This window comes from Colletes latitarsis, chromosome 14 (genome assembly GCF_051014445.1).
Source record: "Colletes latitarsis isolate SP2378_abdomen chromosome 14, iyColLati1, whole genome shotgun sequence".
NCBI lineage: Eukaryota > Metazoa > Arthropoda > Insecta > Hymenoptera > Colletidae > Colletes > Colletes latitarsis.
In genome coordinates, this window is record NC_135147.1 from 26,350,394 (window position 1) to 26,372,269 (window position 21,876).

General features: G+C 33.8%; 5 protein-coding genes across 9 annotated transcripts; 4 read left to right on the top strand and 1 right to left on the bottom strand.

Annotated features, from left to right (window-relative positions):
• Window positions 1–323: 323 nt before the first annotated feature.
• LOC143350033 (dihydrolipoyllysine-residue succinyltransferase component of 2-oxoglutarate dehydrogenase complex, mitochondrial) lies at window positions 324–4,358 on the top strand. The gene is made up of 9 exons (XM_076781802.1): window positions 324–527; window positions 1,422–1,446; window positions 1,592–1,643; window positions 1,808–1,878; window positions 1,960–2,087; window positions 2,154–2,498; window positions 2,585–2,760; window positions 2,845–3,295; window positions 3,367–4,358. Exons 1-9 carry the CDS (start codon window positions 453–455, stop codon window positions 3,499–3,501), a joined length of 1,458 nt encoding a protein of 485 aa, XP_076637917.1. The 5' UTR covers window positions 324–452; the 3' UTR covers window positions 3,502–4,358.
• A 536-nt stretch (window positions 4,359–4,894) lies between these two features.
• Window positions 4,895–6,102, top strand: LOC143349857 (MAD2L1-binding protein). The gene is made up of 2 exons (XM_076781445.1): window positions 4,895–5,460; window positions 5,541–6,102. The coding sequence occupies exons 1-2, from the start codon at window positions 5,069–5,071 to the stop codon at window positions 5,905–5,907; spliced, it is 759 nt and encodes a 252-aa protein (XP_076637560.1). The 5' UTR covers window positions 4,895–5,068; the 3' UTR covers window positions 5,908–6,102.
• A 600-nt stretch (window positions 6,103–6,702) lies between these two features.
• Window positions 6,703–7,476, bottom strand: LOC143350229 (uncharacterized). Its single transcript, XM_076782181.1, has 3 exons — window positions 7,333–7,476; window positions 6,989–7,248; window positions 6,703–6,912 (listed from the first exon to the last, which is right to left on the bottom strand). The coding sequence occupies exons 1-3, from the start codon at window positions 7,474–7,476 to the stop codon at window positions 6,705–6,707; spliced, it is 612 nt and encodes a 203-aa protein (XP_076638296.1). The 3' UTR covers window positions 6,703–6,704.
• Window positions 7,477–7,865: 389 nt separating this feature from the next.
• Window positions 7,866–11,309, top strand: H (transcriptional corepressor hairless). Its single transcript, XM_076781851.1, has 3 exons — window positions 7,866–9,225; window positions 9,289–10,089; window positions 10,164–11,309. Exons 1-3 carry the CDS (start codon window positions 8,883–8,885, stop codon window positions 10,196–10,198), a joined length of 1,179 nt encoding a protein of 392 aa, XP_076637966.1. The 5' UTR covers window positions 7,866–8,882; the 3' UTR covers window positions 10,199–11,309.
• A 314-nt stretch (window positions 11,310–11,623) lies between these two features.
• Window positions 11,624–21,374, top strand: Mta1-like (metastasis associated 1-like). 5 transcript variants are annotated; one of them, XM_076781658.1, is made up of 14 exons: window positions 11,624–12,325; window positions 13,301–13,368; window positions 13,636–13,729; window positions 16,046–16,228; window positions 17,532–17,660; window positions 17,745–17,783; window positions 17,868–18,139; window positions 18,223–18,411; window positions 18,500–18,922; window positions 19,021–19,621; window positions 19,696–19,843; window positions 19,926–19,957; window positions 20,141–20,399; window positions 20,481–21,374. In XM_076781658.1, the coding sequence occupies exons 1-14, from the start codon at window positions 12,211–12,213 to the stop codon at window positions 20,617–20,619; spliced, it is 2,691 nt and encodes an 896-aa protein (XP_076637773.1). In that variant the 5' UTR covers window positions 11,624–12,210; the 3' UTR covers window positions 20,620–21,374. The 5 variants fall into 5 exon arrangements, with proteins under 5 accessions (XP_076637773.1, XP_076637770.1, XP_076637772.1 ...); XM_076781655.1 differs by having other exon boundaries at window positions 17,532–17,783; XM_076781657.1 differs by lacking the exon at window positions 19,926–19,957 and having other exon boundaries at window positions 17,532–17,783; window positions 19,696–19,845.
• Window positions 21,375–21,876: the final 502 nt, after the last annotated feature.

The window sequence follows — 21,876 nt, forward strand, 5'->3', positions numbered from 1 at the left end:
AATATTCGATTACAGTATTACTCGCCTTATTAGTTTAAGTATTTTTGATTTTGTAATATTATTTATTACAGTTTCTACCAAATAACTCTTAAATATTTATATAATAATGTAATGTAATGCTTCTAATGGAAAAATACGTGGTAGTTTTAAAAATATAAAATTTCAATGCATCCAATATCTAAAATTATTGTAATGTTTGTAGCAACAATTATTTTGCTCCCTTTCTAGATCAAAGTTTGTGGCAAACAATGTTCACTGATTTCGGAATCCATCAGTATCGGTTCAAGGTTCGATCGCTAGAGGCGCTAATTTACAACTAGAAAAATTCGACTCAGGTCAGACAGACTTATCGGCGATCTCTCTACACGTCTTTGGCATTACTTCCTCGGTGAGGAATCTTCACCATCATAAGAGTCGTGAACGAACACCTGAGTATAATTTGCCATTTGAGGATGGCCGCGATGCTGTCTAACTGTTCGCGGTTCGTGCCTCGTGCAATAACACGAATTAGTATATCACGAACGAAGGTGAGTTTCTTTTGGTATTCGTGTCTCTTCCTCGCTTGATAGTTTGAAATTTCGTGACACATGCTTTAAATAAGAATAATCTAACGCCCTTTTTAGTAAGAATCTGCTACCACGGTTATTACAGTACTACCCTTACCTGTGAGATCCATTATATAATATCATTTTAACGCTTCTCACACCCTTCACTCAATCCATCGTCAATGTAATCTGTCAATGAAAAATCATTAATTTCGCACGATCGTCGAATGCGAATTAAAAACTGTTAAATAACCGATCTTGGCCAACCTTGAGTTACTTATAACTTACAGTTATACTTCTTTTCTATGATAGAAACAATACCTATTTTTATCTTGCTTCTTAAGTACCATATTTCTGCCAACATATATGAAAAAAACCATCCAAATACATTGTGTTGAATTTCATTATAAAAATTTATATTGTATTTGCCTGTAGTTCCGAAAGACCCTAGTGGTCGGTCGACATGAATTTTGAAGTATGGGTAGGGGAGAGGTACAGATTTTAAATATGAAATTTTAGCTTCGAATATTTAATAATTTCCGAGATAAAAGGTTAGGTATGGTTATTTCTCATTTCATCGCCGAATGGAGGACTGCTGCGACCCGGAACGAGTGCAACTCTACATATTTAGGTTACTTTAGAGTAGTATATTGCAAACTAACATTTTCCGACCAACAAAAGCTGAAACGTGTGCGTTTGTATATGTAAAACAGGAGCATATATAATTCCCAACATTTCTTTATTAATATCTTGGAATTTATTAATTATCTGAAGTTGAAATTTTTAATTTTGACCCTCTTCTCCCCTCTCCCATTCCCCTTTAAATTTCCTAACGATCGGTCACTATAAAATTATACATATTAACATCTTTTTCAGGTTGTGAGGTCTTTATCTAGCCAAGGTAAGACTAATTGGTATTGAAGATAACACGTTAAGGAAGTGGTGAGATATGTTGAAAATTTAAAAATTATCTTTATAGAGAGGCATATCAACGTTGGGGATAACCATGAACATAAACTACTAATTGTATCAAATCATTTTTGTAGGGCGCATACTATTTATCCACACCGAACATGTGATCAACAAGAACTCTCGATTGTAAGTTAAAAAGCACATCAAAAAGATTAAATTAGCTTAAGGTTACCAAGTTTTACCAAAATTACTGCGTTTAAAAAAAAAGTTAGAATAAATTAATAATATAGTATATTTTATTATAATATTTAATAGAACAGTCTTAATCTAAACTTTTAAAAAACATTTAGGTGTACAAAATATAAGAAATTTCACTGCCGGATAGACCAAGCAAGATATATACATTCAACATCTTCATTATGTAAGTCAGTTTTGAACAGTCAAGGAGTATACTAAAAATAGTATCATAAATTCTAATATGTATTATATTTGTATGCAACAGGGGACTTAAAGGAAGTTGTAGTACCAGCGTTTGCAGAAAGTGTAAGTGAAGGAGATGTCAGATGGGAAAAGAAAGTTGGTGATCAAGTTAAGGAAGATGATGTTCTGTGTGAAATTGAAACAGATAAGGTAAAATAATCCTATAAATAACATTGGTATTTTATAGTTAGTAAATTTATGATAATACTTTTGTAGACTTCAGTTCCTGTACCAGCACCTGGTTCTGGTGTTCTAAAAGAAATCTTTGTAAAAGATGGTGCTACTGTAAAACCAGGACAAAAATTATGTACTCTTGACATTGGTGCTACTGGTGGAGCAGCACCAGCAGCAGAAGCACCAAAGCCTGCTGCAAAGGCTCCATCTCCACCATCTCCTGCTGCAGCACCTCCACCACCACCACCACCACCGCCACCGCCGCCGCCTACTTCATCAGCTGCACCACCTCCACCTCCATCAGCTGTACCACCTCCAGCAGCTCGTCCTCCACCTCCGCAAGCACCTACAGCCTCCATGCCAGTTGCTGCAATTAAGCATGCTCAAGTAAGAATTATCATGTACATTTGATTACAAATAAACTTTACTTGCATTTATTGTATTTTATTTTTAACGAAAATTTGAAATTTTAGTCTTTAGAAGGTGCAAAAGTTCAATTACCTCCCTCTGATTACACACGTGAAATAATTGGCACAAGGACAGAACAGCGAGTGAAGATGAATAGGATGCGATTACGTATCGCGGAACGACTAAAAGAAGCTCAAAATACAAATGCTATGTTGACAACGTTTAACGAAATTGACATGAGGTTATTACATGTTAACTGTTATTTTGTTTTTAATACAAATTTCTTTTCATGATCACTAATAAATTGATCTTTTTCTTTTTACAGTCGCATCATGGAATTCCGTAAAATGCACCAAGAAAGTTTTACGAAGAAGTATGGTTTGAAACTTGGATTTATGAGTCCATTTATTGCAGCAAGTGCTTATGCATTGAAAGACCAACCAGTAGTAAACGCTGTAATAGACAGCACTGACATAGTTTATAGAGACTATATCGATATCAGTGTCGCAGTTGCAACACCAAAAGGTCTTGTTGTTCCAGTTATTCGCAGTGTAGAAAATAAGAACTTTGCAGACATTGAAATCGCTCTGGCAGCTATGAGCGATAAAGCAAGAAAAGGCAAAATATCTGTAGAAGACATGGATGGTGGTACATTCACAATAAGTAATGGTGGTGTTTTTGGTTCTCTAATGGGAATGCCTATTATTAATCCGCCACAGAGCGCAATTCTTGGAATGCATGGAGTATTTGATAGACCTATTGCAGTAAAGGGCGAGGTAACCAGTAAATTATATTTGCATTCAATTTTATTACGATTATTATTGTTAATAACATCATAATTTTTCAGGTCGTAATTCGTCCAATGATGTATGTAGCTTTGACATACGATCATCGATTAATCGATGGGCGCGAGGCTGTGATGTTTTTGAGGAAAATCAAGGAAGCTGTTGAAGATCCCAGAATTATCTTAGCTGGCCTTTAAAACATCGTAAATATTTACATTCAATCGCTTCGAATACGCCTCTCATGTCTCCCAAAACGTTTTGTAGGCGTTGTATTATATTCTGTCCACTGAGACTTTTATTTGATACTCAAGAGACTCTTGAATACTTACTGATCATTGTGATAAACGAAAGTAAGGAAAAATATTATACAGGCAAGACAGTATAAAATGTTTCTTCTACTTGACAACTTTAGTTTATTATGAAAGTATCTTAATTCACTCATATTTCAGTATTCAACAATACGAAGTTTTCTATGATATAGGTTACGATTTAATTAAACTTGAATTTAAGCGCAATACAAGAGAATGTTATTGGTATAAAGGATTAAATGTATATTTTAATTTTTTTGTGACTCGAACTTGGACTACATAATAATCGAAAGAAAGGAAAGAAATTAAATGCTACGTGGTACGAAATATTTTTAAACTGAAAAAAAATATATGCATAACGGAAGTAATTTCTAGTCTATTACTTTGATATTGTTATAAAAAGTTCAAACTTTAATTGTATTTTTTGATTACCTTTATCAAAAATAGCCATGAGCGTTGAAACGTTCTTTTATACATCATTTATATTGCTGGACAATACTGTTTTTCGATTCTACAATACGTGATGCAGAGATTGCGTGAGATGCGTGTTTACCTTTTTCAGGAATGAAGTAAAACAGCCACGAATGTTTGTAACGATTATTTTATTGTTGTTAAATGTATTTATTTTCATTTGGATGGCCTTGATCAGCGAGACGTCATAATGAAGCGATAGCCAAACAGCTAGAGGATACTTTACTACAAAAATAAATGTATCTGAACAATTAAAATAAAATTTCACAAAGCTACATGTTGTCAACATTGTTGAATTGTGTTCACAAATGTTGTAAATTCTATGAAAGATCTTAAAAAAGAAACTAGATTTTCTGCACATGTAACATTAAATAAAAGCTTGTACATCTCTCTGTAGGTATAACAACTTTGGAATTGATTATAATCATTGAACACAATTGTTTAAGTTACTGTTCTTAAATTAAAATTAGTACTAAATTATTTCTTCATAAGGTACTTTAATGTTATTGAAAGTATCACACTTACAAATTTTTAATAATAGAACATGCACAATAAAATGCATATCAAAAATACAGTATTATTTTATTGTTTACAACTTTTATTTCATACATGTTTTCTTATTTTTAACTTTTTACTGGTTCAAAGTAAAAATTGTTTTTTTTTCAGAGAAACGCATCGGTCTTCGAACTTTTCTCTTTAATAAAGGCAAAAGACATTTAAATATTTCGCGACTTAGGCCAAAAACTGATTCTCTATTCCTGTTTTGACCTCTACTAGTTCAGAGATTCGAGAAAGAGGGCATGTGTTTGCCTTCGTCGACTCTCCGAAACTCTACGAGCTCACGTACACATGATCTGGCATAGTGTGAGTAGTGCACCCGGTGCTCAAGCTGGCATCTCAGGTACTACCCATTCGACAAAACGCTTCATTTGAATCAGGTTATGTGTCAGTTTGTTTACAAACACGTTCAGAAAGATTAGGCAAAATGAATATTCACGTAGCATTGGATGAACCTTTGACAAGCAATACTTGCGTGAAACTTATAATTGAACTTTTAAAATATATTTTATATCAAAAACAACAAATACCATTTACATATGATTCGTTAACTCGAATGCAAAAAAATGTGAAATCAACTGACAGAAATTTATTTTGTATAAAAACCTTATTAAACTCTTTAAAATGTACATCAGAACAGTTGGACTTGCAGTTTCATCTCACAGGATGCAAAGTAAAAGAAATTGCTATACTTATTGGTGCTACTATAATGTCACCAAAGCTGCACATTAGACTGGAATTTCCACCTGATATTCTTAATAGTGAAGAACACTATGAATGTAAACACACTTCTAGGAAACCTCTGTTAAGCCTAATGAGGTGAGTAAAAATCATTGCACAATAGTCTTATTTTTATTTGTTATCAATGTAATTAAAGTGTTATAAAATTAATTTTCTAGGTCAATGTTAGAATGTTCTAAATTTCAAGATGCAATATCTTCACCAATAAATCTTACAAACACTTTTGTATTTATACAAAAAAGTGATAGTCATTCAATGTCTGAGTTCTTTTTACCTAAGCCACAATATATACCTCCAACACAAAATACAAATTGTTTCTTCATTAAATTGCATCACAATGATCAAATAAAAATGGATTGTAATTGCATAGATATCATAAAAGTTTACAATGAATTATCTGAATCTAATACCAATAAAGATAGGAATATTCAGCATTTACATAATTCAAATGAGGACACTACAAACATTCCATATCAGTGGTATCAATCCAGAGAAGTAATTAAAGGATTCAAATATATAAGATGACTATCAGACAATTATTAGAAATTGAAGAACTTTTTGTTAAATGAACAAATTATAGGAAATAAATCAGTTACTATATTATTGAAATACATGACAGAACTTTAATGATATTGAATATATTGACTATAAATAATATTTGTATTTACTATAAATATGTCCATATCGTTCTAATAAAATTAGTAAATAATTGATTCCTTATATTTGTATTTTTAATTCAATTTACAAAATTGATTGAATAAATGCACATAAGAACATATAATATTCATATTAACATGCATAGCAATTTTAATATTTTCATAACACGTTTAGTTTATGTTAGTAACAACTCAATTGCTTGCATTAAAGTTACCATGAGTTTTCAATTATATATTAATCGTTATAATAAATTCATATTTTGTACATTTATAAAAACAATACTTTGAATTAATCTTTCTTCTCATTTTGTTTCTTGTTATACTTTTCTGTTTGATCTTTATCAGTTTTATTTAAGACATAGTTGTTTGGAACTTCATAGATCCTGATTTTAAAAATTCTAAAATCATTAATTTTTACTACTCTGAAAATTAATACCACCAATCCTCCTATCCAACTCCACATCATCATACCTGAAAAAGCCTTAAGAATATTTTATAGTTTAATAAATATAACATCTTATTATAAAAGTAAAATATTTAAATATTTGCAACAAAGAACCTGAAGCCAAACAAGCAGTTTACAAGTGTTATTAGCTTGAAAGTTATACATCTCCACATATGTATGTACAATTTCACATTCACTGTAAATACATTTTAATTAAAACACTATCTATGAAATACAGTAATTTGTATTTCACACCTTATATTCTTTGGTATTTCATAATTGCTGTTCATTTTGAAGAAAACATTCTTTACATCATTACTAAATTTTTTATATCCTTCCTCTAAGTCAATGGTGATATATGTTGTTATTATTGCAAATATTAAATTAAAAAACATTGCATAAGGAACAATTCTCCATGGTGCTTGTAATCTATGTATTGATATAACATCCAATGGCTTTACATTGTTATTGATTAGAATTAAGAATAATAATTGTAATTACTTGCATCATCATATTATAGCCACCTTTTCCACAGATGAAAAATAAAGTGAGCCATACAATTCCAAATATACAGGACAAAAAACATGTCATAAAATACATGATGCACTTATATCTATAATCATAAGTGGTAATGACATAGTTCCACCAATCTGTATAACTTGAATTTGTTGTATATTTATTAACAGTGTCATCTAATATTGAGTCCATTATTAACATTGAAACAGATTTTGCCCAAAGTGGACAGTTTCCATTAAAAGACTGTTGCTTGAAATTTTATAATAAAAAAATTGATAGATATATGATTTTGTTTAAAATATCAGGATAAAACAAATTATATTATTATTATACCCATATCAAATAGAATAAAATGCTACAAACGTAACCGCTGATTGCACATACGAAGTAAAGAAATATTTGTATAAGTTTCCATAAATAGGAAATATCAGTTGCATCGCGCTCAATAAGTTCGTGGTATTCTTCCAAAAGTTGCATTGCGAATCTTTGCGTGAAATTTACGAGAATGCGAATTGCAATTTACGAGTATCGTTTATTAACGTTAGACCGGGGATCAAAAATATTGCGCGCCAACTTCATCCGTACCAAAAGACACGAATCTGATTGGTTTATTAAATACGAACAAAATACAAACGACGGCGAGACGAATGAGTTTTAAAATTTATAACATCACCTTTATATTATGCTGGACAGACATTTAATAAAATTACGTTGTTATGACGATTATTAAGGTGTAAGTAGATTAAAAATTTAAATTGATTGAAAATGACGTTGAAGCTCATAATATTTTCTAAACGTCGAGCTTGTAATAGATTCGACGTAACTTCAATACTTTGAAGGAAGTGTTGCAGACTGATCGTGGGAGTTGGACCGAGAAACGGAGGAACGCGCGGACCGCGAACCGCCACAGTGTTGTCGACGAGAAGGATACACGAAGGCGAGAAATTCTTGTTTTTTTTCACATCTGAACATCGAAAATCACGAGGAAAACGATGGTGGACGCACGTTCTAAAGGGTCGTCGAACGAATAAGCTCAATTACCGTGGACACGTAAACCTTTCGTGGGTGAAGTGAAACACATGTGTCGGCCAAATCGTGTTTTCCACTATAGAGTGCCCGTCCCGTGTTTGGTCCGTGAATATCTCGCGCTTAGAAAGCCAAGTTACACACCAGTTGTAATAATTCGTGGAAAATATAACGCGGCTGGCTTCGAAGACATCTATTAACGTGATGAGCCGCTTCTTCGAGATGGAATAGAAGTCGTCGCAGAAGGCGGCAGTGCGTGGGTGGGTGGGTGTCTAGCGATTGCCACTCATGTATATCAAATTCCTTTTGGAATTTTGCGCAAAATGTTGCTGACGAACCAATGATAGTGCCCTTTCTGATTAAATGTTATTCTGTTCAATTAATATATATTAATTGGCATATTATCCAAACAATTGTTTTTGGGCATAAGAAAAAATATTAGTTAAATTTCATAGCAATGCTGCTATTCACTGTCAATTTTTGACTAATGTCAATTTGACAGTTTTAAACAAATAATACCAATATGATTGTATTTCTACATTATTATCAACTTTGTTGATCGTTAAAGGAAGCTATATTATATACTAATTTTGATACTATTGTTGAGAAACTTTTTTAGTATAACCAACTGGATGTTTGGTTCTGTCATATATATCTTCAGTTTTATTGAATTCATTTTTAAAAGATGTGTTTCCTAAATTGTGAAATGAGAGTACTGTAATAAGTCTCTACCAATTATCATTCATAGCTTTGAGAGAAGGACGTTAAGAAGTCCTGCCTCTTTTCTTTAATTGACATTAAGAGGCTAAAGTATGAAAGGTCAAGCGGAGGAAAATGGATATCGGTAAAGTGTCAGCATGCGTGAGAAGTCAGCAGAATGTCATGCTCACGCAGGTCACGTGAGAGGCACAACTGAAATGTGCTCACGTGATCCTCCTACATTGCACTCAACCCTTACCAAGGCAAATGGTAAAAATTCAAGCCCCCAGCCAACTCATCATTCGGAAACACGTATTGATAGCAATATACTTCCAACGCCTGGTGGACGATTAAAATTTTTTAAAGATGGAAAATTTATTTTGGAGCTATCCCATCGTAGGGATGGAGAAAGAACTACATGGTTTCCAGTTCCAAAAAAGACCTTTTGGCCACCTGCTAGCACAACTCCAAATAGGCAGGAGAGTTCTACTTCTCTTAGTGGTAAGTTGAAAAATAATATTTAAAATGTAACTTGGTAATTTTAATGTTACTTTATATTTACAGTCTCTGATGATAATTCATCGGTTCAGTCAAGTCCTTGGCAAAGAGATCATTGTTGGAAACAAGCTCATCCAAGACGTAGGATATCCACAGAGTTTAATTTTTACTATTATAGAAATCCAAGAAATCGTCTGTGTACGCATCCTCGCTTAATTGCAAGAAAACGTAGACGTCCATTAGATCCAACTTCGCACCTACTTATTCCAGAATCAGTAACAAATTATATTAAGCCAACACGCAAGGCGAATAGTACATCAACAGGAAAGGTTTTAAATTTAATCATCGACAAATTAGCACGTCTTCTAGATCCTAATGTTGTTTCACCTCGCAAACGTATTTTACGCGAATTGGAGAGAGTATCATTAGAAGATCAGGCATCCAAAAGACGTGCAACGCCACAACCTGTTTGTACAACGAGTGCTTCAACATCGCCAAAACAATTATCATCGTACAGTATAACAAGTATCTTGGGAGAAGATAAACCAAGTCATGAACAAGGCTTTTTGAGAAATTTATTGAAGCCAGATGACAGACAAACTGTGAAATACTCATCAAGTAACTCGTATCCAAGGGTACGAGTGGATCCATACATTGGTACTATAAATACACCTCTTCAGCATCCACTTTATGGTGTACCAATGTTACCTCCTGGACCATATAGAGCACCCTTATGGATGCATTATCCATCGCCCGTCCATTATCCACCTCCTATGCAATTGTATGCACCACCACCACCTCATCCTCCATCTCCTCCAGTTCATCATTACAAAGACTACAGGGAACAAACTCTCACACCTCCTTCAGGTACATATTCAAAACCACATACTTCGTTTATTAAATATCATGAATGGCTCTAATTTTCATTGCTTTATTTTTAGATATGCCTTTAAATCTGTCGAAGCATGCGGGTTGAATCTCAGGATCCTAAAAGCTGGTGCCTTATCAATGGACAAAACTGTGCAAACACTGCCCGTGCAACGACAATGCGATATATTAGTATTTTTTTATCCATAAACAATAGTATCATAGTAAGTAGAAATATGCAACCAGAAGGACAAAGTCTGGGTGCTATACTTGTACATACAAATGCATAAACTGTCAAGAGTTGGCATAGGTATTTTATATTAATATTAAATTAAATCATGAGTAGTATTATGCAATTTTAATGTAATTAATACTATATATGTATGACATAATCGAAACTATGTATGTATTGCATAATTCTTTACCTTAGATATGCTCACTGCTTTTTGTTCAATTACAAAAAGAAAACTTGGCAATTTGACTATTTAAAACACATGAATGTGTTCACATTGTAAGATCATTGGATTCGTTTTATATTTCAATTATTTTTACTACTCATGATTCGGATACCACAATGAAAGAAAAGGAGCATGCTCTCATCTTATGCATCTCATTTATGCATTATCTTGTTATTCTTATTAATGTTACTATCATTATTATCATTAATAAATGATACGACTATCCACTTTAAAAGATTCATAAGAAAGACATAGAATTATGTACAGAACAGATTATTACCTATATTTAGTATAAATAATTATTCCTATGAATAGTAATACGATAATAAATCCTAGGTTAATAGCATCCACAACAGTATACATTTATTTATATAATATTAATGAACAAAACAAAATTGCTTGGTAAAGACCGTGGAGTGTGCCTTAAATAATTGTCTAAATTGCAAAAAACTAAATTATAAACATTTTCACGGATATGTATTATTATTACTACTACTATTACTATGTACATATGAATATAACTTTGTGTTACGTATTTGCATCAAATCGACATATTCGTCACTATTTATTATTAGTCAGGCGCATTACCAAACATTTTACGCGAAAGGCAAGCTCACACAGGCTCTACAAACTAGTGAGTAATTTTAATTATTCATTTACATAAACTTTTTTTATTAATTGAAACAGATGAAATATGTGACTGTGCGCAAGCAATTGTATAGAAAGACTAATTTCGTAAATATATAAATATTTCATATACTACACCAGAGGTTTTTTCTTATTGTCTCTAATTGTAAATATATAGTATATACTTCGATAAAAATAATGAAGATATACTATCTTTAATATTTAAAATAAATATTGAAACTTTTCTTTCTATTTTAATTAGTGTAATATCGTATACGTGAATACGTAATTATGGTCGGTATCGTTACGGCAATATTCGGAAGAAAAATACAAAAAATTATTTAAATTTCGCGGTTAGATTCGCGAATGCGCCAAAAAATTGGCACTCTACCGTCTGGCTATCCCCACTTCTCGATAGGGTAACGCAGACGCTCTCAAGACCGCGCAATCGTCAGGTCTTGGTAGTATCCGACCCGTGGCCTTGTTTTGTGGTATTCGTTGACCGGGTTGTAACGTTCCGATCACGCGTTTTCTACCGAAAAATCGTAAAAGTAGGTTCTCGCGGTCGACTGAAACGAACGAACAACCGCGTAAAGATCGAGATCGTATGTCTCAGTGGAGTTTCGAATGCACGCGGGTTTGAAGTAAAGCGAGTGAACCCAGCTCCGGTAGAGGGGAGCAGGCAGTTTTGCCTGGTCGTATATGTAGCCCGCTCGGCAAAATGAAAATGGCGGTGTTCCCGTATGAACGGTGCAACGGCCACTGACGATGTTCGTCACGGTAACGGACACGTGAGCTGAATCAAGTGTGGGATTTTCACGCGTCTTGTGTACATTCACGAGGATTGTTCAGTGTCACATTATAGGCGGGAACAAGTCGGTGCAAACACGATATAGGATAGCCAGCGCGATCTTTTTTTTTTAGTCGATCGAGGGACAAACAAACACGATGGAGTGACACCGCGAAGTGTTGACTCCGTGGACAAGTGGGAAGTGTCGGCTAATACATTCGCGTAGTTGGAGGATACAAAGCCTTCATGCCGATGCCGGCCGAATACCACGAGAACCACGGTAACCACGAGAACGCTAATTTCGCTCTCGGGGCCACACAGGACGCCAGCAACATGACGGCCAATATGTACCGGGTGGGAGGTAAAGTAACCGCACACATTCCGCCGGCTGATGGCCACGCGTCGTCTCGAGCGCAGGTTTAATTAACCCGAGAAATTAATGTTTGCAAATGGTGATCGCAATGGCGTTCCCTGTATCTACGTTTTACCCGCGCTCGACCCCTCGACTTTCCTCTCTTCATTTGGATTTCCCATCTTCCTCCCCGCTCTCTCTTGTTAGCGTCCTATATGTACGTCTGCTTTCCTTCTACTCCCTCTTACCCCACTCTTTCGCCCTTCGTCCAGGTCATGCTAATTTTTTACACGACGAATCCCAATGATTAAAATTCGATATTCGAACATTAATTTCTTTTTCAATCTTGAGTCATTTTTATGGTTGGATTTACAATTTTTTCGTGTACGCGCCAATGGTTCATAGAATCATTAATTTCCATAAAATGATATTTCTATTTCTTCAATATAATATTGACAACAAAACGAATATTTATTTAGTTATGCAGCATAACAATTATTAAAAAGTAACAATTAGAAAGAATTCATGATTCATACATTTCGCTACTTTTCCTTTTTTTATTACTATTGGTCAATAATAACACTACATTTTCATTTTGCAATACTTGCTAGCTTTTAATATATGATATATGAAATTTTGTAATATTTTCCCTCTCGTATCGTATGTATTTCTCAAAGTAATGATATCATTATTTACATATTCATATGCAATATATATACACACACAGACACACAGAAGTGTACATAAATAAACATATATCACATAAATACGTTGCTTTGAAGGAATAGTATTTATTTATAGAAATCAAATTTTCCTTTTGAATTATAAATATATTTTTGCGCGCGCGCGCGTGATTTATATATGAATAATATACATACATACACACACTGATATTATCTATACATTGCATTCTTAGTATAATTAAACAAATTTCTATACAAACATTTAAAAGTTCATTAAATAGATTGTTTTTTTAATTCATAGATTATGTATACTTTGAAACATCTTCCACATCTCCTTACCAGATTAGGAGGATAGAAGAATTAAATAAGGTAAGGAATAATTTGTTTTCTTTTTTATAACTACATCAAGTCATTGAGAATGTATAATCCATGTTTTTTTGTATTTAGTGTAAATTAAAATTCTATAATGTTCCCTGATTTTAAATTGAAGCCTCATTGAGCTAAATGTATCATTATATATTGTATCTTGTCTATATATTTTAATGTTATTTATAGAATTTAAATATTCACACAAATATAATAGTTTTAAAAAAATTCTTTTGGGTTTGATTCATAAATGTATCTAATTTATTTTAGACGGCAAGTGGAAATGTTGAAGCTAAAGTCATGTGCTTCTTTAGGCGGAGGGATTTACCATCTACATTAATCATGCTTGCAGATAAACATCAATGTAAGTGAAATTTATATTGTTCTACAAACTATAGTTCTCATACTTATTTGTTTATAAAATATTACAATGATTCAATCTCTTACTGAAAGTATCTTGATATTTAGTTGTTAGCTATTTTAATAACAAACAAATACTTGGAAAGATTTATTTCACATGGTTCTTTTAAATAAATACCAAAAGATACATTACATTACAACAAATTCATAAAACCTGATACTTTGATCACTTTCTGGATCAAGTAGTAATGTTTAAATGATTGAATACTAATATTAATATATTGAACATACGAGAGTAATGTTATTTATGTTGCTAAATCGATAGTCATCCGCAGATGAAGAAAACTGAAACGTTCCTCTCGTATAGAGCGAAAGGTCGTCATCTTCGTACGTGAATTTTTTCTGAACTTGACTCTTTATTCGCGTAATGTAATTAACGATTGGAAATTCGAAAAGAAGCTGTACGATAAAAACACGGCTTGCAACGTGCGCAACCGTTACTGTTTACAAAATATATTCTACGTTTCGGATTATTATTATTCGTAGGTTCGAACCTAAGCTATTTAAGATGATCCAAGCAAAATTACGAATTAATCATACGAGCAGTGAGTATTCTTTCTTTAAAAATGTTAAATGTTACAGTTTGAATTAAGATGAAAATAAAATTTTGACTAGTTTATTTTCTACTTAGAACGTTTAAATATATCTACAATTTTAGAATAGAAGTTCGAAGACCCGGTGCTAGGATAAACTTGTATTCGCGTGAAAGGCGACACACGCTTGAATATGTTCATATACAGAAAAATAACGTATTCGGTAAAAAGTTCGCTCGGTTTTACGTATCTGAACATATACATTTATGTATTATGTATTATGTGTTTGTATATATTTATGTGTGCGTGCATATAAGAGTGCATGTGTGTATGCTCTGAACCTTTCTCGATTTTTCCTTTGCAGTGGGAAAGATAATGAGACGCGGGGATTTGGGGGTGAGAATGTATAATAAGTAAAGTTGGGGGGTGGCAGAGGGGTGGAATGGGGGTTGTATCGATCTGCAGGGGGTGGGTTGGGGGTGGTGCACCCGCTAGTCCACCACCTCCTCCGCCTCTTTCTACCTCTCTCACCCGAGTTTCCCAAACCACCTCACCTTGCGTCCCGCCACCCTGAACTAAATGAATGACTGACGCAGGGGTTGGTTGGGTATGTGTGTTACGTGTACTCGGACACAGGCTCGTAAAAACACCGATAGAACGCACACGATATAACACGGACACATAGTCATATATGAATAACGGGCTGAGAGAAAACAGAAACGCACACCTATACGTGTGTGTGCCTGGACGAAAATGGTGTGGGGCCCACTAGCCATCTTCGTTTTAAGCATTTACTCTCCCCCGCTTCTCTTTCCCTCCCTTCTCTTCTTTTCTACCGTATGTGTGTATATGTGTACACGAATGTACACACTCTCGTTCTGTTTCTCTCTACTCGTAGCTCTATGTCCGTCCACCGGTATTTGCTTCGAATCGGGTTCTCCCTTTCCTCTACCATTTCTGTACTTTGCTCTTCTGTACCTTGAATTTCGCGAAAAAAATATACGAACCTTTGTCTTGTCGAGAGTCGATATTTTTATGCGTCGAACGTATAAAAGGATTACAGTAAAGATGTACTCTAGAAATCAGATATTTTGTTTTTCTCCTTTCCATTGATAATGATACAAAATAGACAGAAATCATTGGTTCCTTAAAAATTTGAAAATTAATTGAGATCCTATCATCATAATCAATACTATCTTAAGAAATATTATAATACTACATAAATTATGCAGTAATCAATTTTAGAGGGAAATGATGGAGAATGTTGCAGAAATATATTGCAATGAAATATTCAAATGTTCTTATTTTTCATATGCTTATCATAATTATATGAATACATGTTTTAATATATTGTAAACATGTAAATAGAAAAAGATAAATAAATGTCATAACAAATTCATGTGTATGAATATTATCAATATAAGTATATATATTATTGCTATGTTAGCAATAATGTAGATACTCTACATTTTAACCATAAAAGTACAATGCAGTTGTAAATAGAAACGCGATTGGAATTGGTTGACAGAATCAAAATTGTTATTTACATCATTATATAATCTGAAATTATAATGAATTAAATTATTGATAAATGTATTTGTAAAATGTTATACATCTACAGTTTTGAGTTCTTTTTAATTATAAAATATAATAGCATGTATTAAGAAAAGAACAAAATAAAATAAAAATGAGAAATAGTAGAGTGGGTTGTATGATACAAATTGCAGTGGCAAGCGCGGAGCAGCAGAGGTCAGATTCCCCTGCAAGCACACAGAGTCAGAAACTCGAGATTCCAGATACTACTAAGGAAATGACTAGTAAAGATGGGATTGGGCCCAAAGTGATGAACAAAGGGGGCGGGAAGGGGGGCTGGCTGAAGGCCCCACTATCAGAGGCCCAAGAGCCTCATGGTGAGTGAGCAGTCAATTGAAAGGTGCCCCTTACAAATGAATCTTTAGTGATGTACATGTTCCATTTTATTAAAAATCTGTATATATCAAATTTAATTAATATGATGTTAAAAATAATGGAATATTTTCTTTAGTTACCAACACGTGTTATTAAAAGCTTAATTTACATTTTTTATAAATAGTCAATGCATGTAAATATTCTATTTGTGAAATAAGTAAAAATGAATATTAAACATTGTAGTCTTGAAGACAATGTATATATTTCTTGAGTTCTTTGAATTGTTTGGTCATATTAAAAATATGGGTTATTGTACAGGGATTCATGAGTAAGTATCCTATAATATGCACCTTTTAATTGTCTCATTAGTCTCATATAGAAGCCAGTGATGATGTAAGGCTAATGATCTAGCGGCAGGATTTATAAACTTCTTTGTAATCTTGGTGAATATCAAAAGCCTAGGTTAAATTCACTGTAAGGCCAAAGAGACAATAAATTGGGTTTAAATATGACCTCTTCTCTTAAGTTATGTAGGAAGGGGTTTACTTGTTTTTCAATAAATATGAAACTTTATAAACCCATACATTTTGTGATGATACTCAATCATAATCATTATCATTATTTCATATAATTTTTACCATTGTCTATACATTTTATTTTCAAAAGATCATCGTAATGATCTGTTCAATTTCTGGTGCATAAAATTCATATATATATTCATTCAAACAATTTCACTTTAATCAATCATCCTGTCATTCAAAACAAATCCTGCCGCATAAAATGATATTTCTTTAGTAATCTGAGGCTTCTTTAAATAATTTACATTCCTCCATGAATTAATTTCAGTTTTGTTATAATAGATAATATATCACTTAAGATTGCTTTCATTTCCTTTTTTTTTTTTTGTTGCCCGCTCTTGCTGATATATTTAGTTCAGTGTTATAAGTTTTGATTGATTCTGCCACATTCCTGCGTTTCGTTTACATTTAATTTATATATATTAAAGAAGAGAGAAAAAATGAAAGATCAGAACTGCATGAACAAGTTTAATGGCCTTTAGGGATAATCTCTATGTTGGGAGAATATCAGTGTTTTATTAGTGTACAAAATTTATGTTGAAATATCTAATTAAAATTACAAGTAATTCTATTTCCAAATTACCAACATTTTTCAAGTATTTAATGTTTCTAGTGTCTTACTTCTTTCGCCTTTAAGTAAAACATTTTTTTTATTTATGCTTTTTCTAACATCTGAGTGAAAATTATAGTAATGGAATATAATTCAAATCAAATTGTTCACATGCAGGGATGGAAGAAAGTGTAGTAGGCGCTGGAGGAGTTACAGAATTAAGTTCTAAACAACGTCATCAAATGAAGCACAGAGAACTATTTCTATCGCGGCAAGTGGAAACAATGCCGGCAACACATATAAGAGGCAAATGCTGTGTAACGTTGTTAAATGAAACAGAATCTCTACTAAGCTATTTAAACAAAGAAGATTCTTTCTTTTATTGTTTAGTATTTGATCCTGCTCAACGTACTTTGCTTGCTGACAAAGGTATTTATTCACATCAGAAAATTTTGAATACTACAGTTACTTTTCTGTCTATATATTAATTTTAATAAACACATAATATTACAGGCGAAATTAGAGTAGGCAGTAGATATCAAGCTGATGGCATAGCGCCATCTCCGCTCACACCTGCTGAAAGGGAATCGGATCCTCGTAGGTTACAGGATTTAGAAACTTTGGTTTGGACACCGCGACATTCGCTAACAGATCGTCAGATTGATCAATTTCTCGTTGTCAGTAGATCCGTAGGCACATTCGCAAGAGCTTTAGATTGTTCATCTTCAGTTAAGCAGCCCTCTTTACATATGTCTGCAGCAGCTGCATCAAGAGACATTACTCTTGTAAACATCATTATATCATTATCATTGTTATATAAATTATATTATTCTATAAATAAAAGACTCACTTATTTCTGTTTATATAGTTTCATGCAATGGATACTTTGCACCGGCACAATTATGATGTTGCAAAAGCAATGTCATCTTTAGTGCCTAGTACAGGTCCAGTATTATGCAGAGACGAAATGGAAGAATGGAGTGCATCCGAAGCAAATCTTTTTGAAGAGGCCCTTGATAAATATGGGAAAGATTTTGCTGATATTCGTCAAGACTTTGTAAGTATATATTCAAAAACATCTAGAAAGTAACGTTTCGTCTATTTTCACTTATCGGTGTTCTATTCTAATGGATATTGTATTTCAGCTACCATGGAAGACATTAAAGAATGTTATTGAATATTATTATATGTGGAAGACAACGGATAGATACGTACAACAAAAAAGGGTAAAAGCTGTAGAAGCAGAGAGTAAATTAAAACAGGTTTATATACCAAATTACAATAAACCAAACCCACCCACAACTGCACCTTCTGCAGCAACAATTGTACCTCTTGGTAACAGTAATAGCAACAGTAACGGAAAACCAGCCAGTGTTCTCAATGGCAATAGCAATGGCAATATGGCGACTGATAATACCGGAATGTTAATGGTCGGAGTTGGTGGTAAACCATGTGAAAGTTGTCAGGTTATGCAAAGTCCCCAATGGTATGCTTGGGGTCCGTCACATATGCAGTGTCGTCTGTGTCAGTCTTGTTGGACGTACTGGAAAAAGTACGGAGGTCTTAAGGTACGTTTAAACCCCGTATACATTTACTAACGAATAAAAAAGTTTTATTTGTTTCATAAAGATATATTATTTTCTTCTCTTTTGAACGGGATCTTTAGGTCCCATCGCGTATTGACGATGTCGACTTAGAAAGAAAAAGAGGCAGTACAGGCTCAGACGAGGAAAGTAAAGGAATTGGCGGTGCTCATAGACCGCATCGATGTAGTATTCCTTCTTGTGGTAAGGAATTCAAGCTCAAGGCGCATCTGAGTCGTCATTATGCAAGTGCTCATGGCGTTGATTTACGTGGAAGCGGAGCAAGTGGAGGCGGCGGTGGTGGATCTCCTAGACCTGTGATGAAAACTCGTTCTGCATTTTATTTACGTACTTCAGCTTTGGCACGTGCTGCACGAAGACTATGCGCAGCACAATTACGCACACGCCATGCAGCGCGAGCGCCCCATCAACCTGTAAATGCAGCACCGCTGCGACATCTTTGCGCTTCTCCTCAATTAACATCGAAAAGTCCTGCAGAGTTACGTATTTTAGCACGTGCTGTGCGACCGCGACCTCGTCCTCGCGTGACCGATATAGCAACACGTTTAGGCGATCATCCGGCTCCACGACAACCTGGTGATTGGGATTGGTTAGCCCTTACAGCACCGGCACAACGAAAAGAGCCTGATCGGGTATCTTTCCCTAAACCGCCAAAAGCGCCTGGTACGTAACTGATTACTAAGTATAATACTTTATATATAAGGTATATTAATGCATTTGTAATAATGGAATTGCAGATGGAAGCCTTTTGTATGAAAGGGTACCAAATAAATCCGAAGTGGATAGGTTGCCAGTAACTCCACCTCAGGCACAACCCAGTATGCAAACGCAACAAACAATATTAAAACGCACAAGACCTCCATTTGATGAGATCAATGGATCAGATGGTAAGTTTCAGGATCATGTATTCATTAATGCATTTACGGTTAAGTTTTAAATCCTAGTATTGAATGTGGTCTCTGTTTACTGGCTTCTACTCTGATGTGGATTGGGATGAAGGTAAAATAATTCAGTGCCTATGAGTCTAAGTACACAACGAAACAAATAATCAAAGTCATAAAGTTGTACAGTTTATCGTATGTTCCATAGGAATGCGCAACATCGGTTTAATAATTCTATATCATTGTGAAATTATCTACACTTCTGATTGAATTTCGTATAGATTTTTTTTATTTTCAATAGGTATTGCCCTAAGTGCAGGGCTCCCTGGTGGACCACCTGCAAAAAGAGCTCATCATTCTCAGCAGTTACATCCAAAGCACGCTTTGGAACACACTGCGCCTCCTGTTCTTCCATTAGCACCACCCCTAAATGGAAGAGCTGCTCATCCACATACCTTGCCTCATGGCCCTCCATTATCTAGAAGTAATGCACGTAAACAAGTTATTTCATGGATGGACGCGCCTGATGATGTTTATTTTCGCGCTTCAGATCAGACCAAGTTAGTACTTTAAATTTTATGTACCGTATAATATAGAATCTTACAAGCTTACAATTTTATGGTGTTATTATTTCTTTATAGAAGACTTAGAAGAACTCTTTCATCTGTAGAACTTCGACGAGCAGCGCGCAAACCGTGGCGTAGATTACCAGCTCCTTTACATCCTCCTCATTCACAGAGAGCAGTACGCGGTGATGACATGGTCGTCATCTTGGATTGAATCATCAACAATGCAATCAATCAGGCAATCTGATGAGATGTCGGTTTGCTATGAGGGAATCATGCTGTTATTGTAATTTTAATACCAGAGTGACCACAGTGAGGATATCCCAGCTTTATGTATTGTCATTGGCAGCTCTGACGTTGAGCAAGGACTAAGCACTGTTCGGAATTTTTTCAATAATTTTCGAGACAGTAATTCGCCGAAACTGAAGGCCTCGCTTAACCGAATTTGCATATTGCATTGACATCGCTGAAATATACTTCACGTGTATGGACGACGAAAAGCAATTACTCTGGAACGGACATTCATCGAATCTTTAAAAAAAAAAAGCAAAAAAAAAAAAAATAGAAAAATGAAAATAAGAAATCAAGTCATTCACCGTGAAACATGATTTTCTATTCGTATTAATTAATTATTGTTGTTATTAATAATAATTATTAATAATTGAATGTACATATACATCATACCACATATTCATACATGCATAGCCAGACAACACACAAGTGTCCAACGAGTGCTGGACACGAGTTCTACGTCGGTTAAATTGGCCCATACCATGCGCATCAGCTCACGAAGAATGTTACGGCCGGGCGCGTAACAGAGACGAGTGCGAAAGAGAGTGTGAAAGAGGGTGAGAAAGAATATGAACGTACGGGAGAAAGAAAGAAAGAATGCTCATTGTGAATATTTTTATTAAATTTTCAAGTTTGATGACTTCCGTCGCAACAATTAATAAATAAACGTAAGCATAAGTGGAAGAATATACTAGTCCTTCTTCCGTTTGATCCAATCTCCTTTCACAATTAAATAATTCCTTTGATTGTCAAGAAAACAAGGCTTTTTATAGCTATTGTAAAAATGTACATTTTCCTGTCTTCATTATTTTTTATATTTTATGAACACTGCCATAGGAAATAATAAATATTTTAATGGAATCAGAATTCATAAAAAATATTTTTGAAAAGTTAAAATTGTTAGGATTATATTTGTTTTAAATTAGCTAAATTATTATATATATAAAATACTATTTGTGGAATTATTATCATATTTATCTAAAAAGTTCATTAAAAAATCTGTATTTTAGTCAAGTATCAAAAATATGGTTCCAATAATTGTAAATAAAATTAAAAATTTAATCATGTTTATATTCCGAAAATACATGGCATTAAGAGAGTCAGGTAGAAGTTTGGTGTATAAAATTAAATATTTATTTAACGAATAATTAATTTAGTTGCCAGTTTTACAAATTGAATT

Excerpts from the sequence above, each read along its gene's own strand:
- LOC143350229 (XM_076782181.1), bottom strand. The coding sequence starts at position 7,476 with ATGCAACTTTTGGAAGAATACCACGAACTTATTGAGCGCGATGCAACT. Across the intron at positions 7,249-7,332 it reads TTTTATTCTATTTGATATGG|CAACAGTCTTTTAATGGAAA; the intron begins GTATAATAATAA and ends TAAAATTTCAAG. Across the intron at positions 6,913-6,988 it reads GGTGGCTATAATATGATGAT|ATTACAAGCACCATGGAGAA; the intron begins GCAAGTAATTAC and ends ATCAATACATAG.
- Mta1-like (XM_076781655.1), top strand. The coding sequence starts at position 12,211 with ATGCCGATGCCGGCCGAATACCACGAGAACCACGGTAACCACGAGAAC. Across the intron at positions 13,369-13,635 it reads GGATAGAAGAATTAAATAAG|ACGGCAAGTGGAAATGTTGA; the intron begins GTAAGGAATAAT and ends AATTTATTTTAG. Across the intron at positions 18,412-18,499 it reads CTGATATTCGTCAAGACTTT|CTACCATGGAAGACATTAAA; the intron begins GTAAGTATATAT and ends ATTGTATTTCAG.
- LOC143349857 (XM_076781445.1), top strand. The coding sequence starts at position 5,069 with ATGAATATTCACGTAGCATTGGATGAACCTTTGACAAGCAATACTTGC. Across the intron at positions 5,461-5,540 it reads CCTCTGTTAAGCCTAATGAG|GTCAATGTTAGAATGTTCTA; the intron begins GTGAGTAAAAAT and ends TTAATTTTCTAG.
- LOC143350033 (XM_076781802.1), top strand. The coding sequence starts at position 453 with ATGGCCGCGATGCTGTCTAACTGTTCGCGGTTCGTGCCTCGTGCAATA. Across the intron at positions 1,644-1,807 it reads ATCAACAAGAACTCTCGATT|GTGTACAAAATATAAGAAAT; the intron begins GTAAGTTAAAAA and ends AAAAACATTTAG. Across the intron at positions 1,879-1,959 it reads ACATTCAACATCTTCATTAT|GGGACTTAAAGGAAGTTGTA; the intron begins GTAAGTCAGTTT and ends TGTATGCAACAG.
- H (XM_076781851.1), top strand. The coding sequence starts at position 8,883 with ATGCGTGAGAAGTCAGCAGAATGTCATGCTCACGCAGGTCACGTGAGA. Across the intron at positions 9,226-9,288 it reads GAGTTCTACTTCTCTTAGTG|TCTCTGATGATAATTCATCG; the intron begins GTAAGTTGAAAA and ends TTATATTTACAG. Across the intron at positions 10,090-10,163 it reads AACTCTCACACCTCCTTCAG|ATATGCCTTTAAATCTGTCG; the intron begins GTACATATTCAA and ends CTTTATTTTTAG.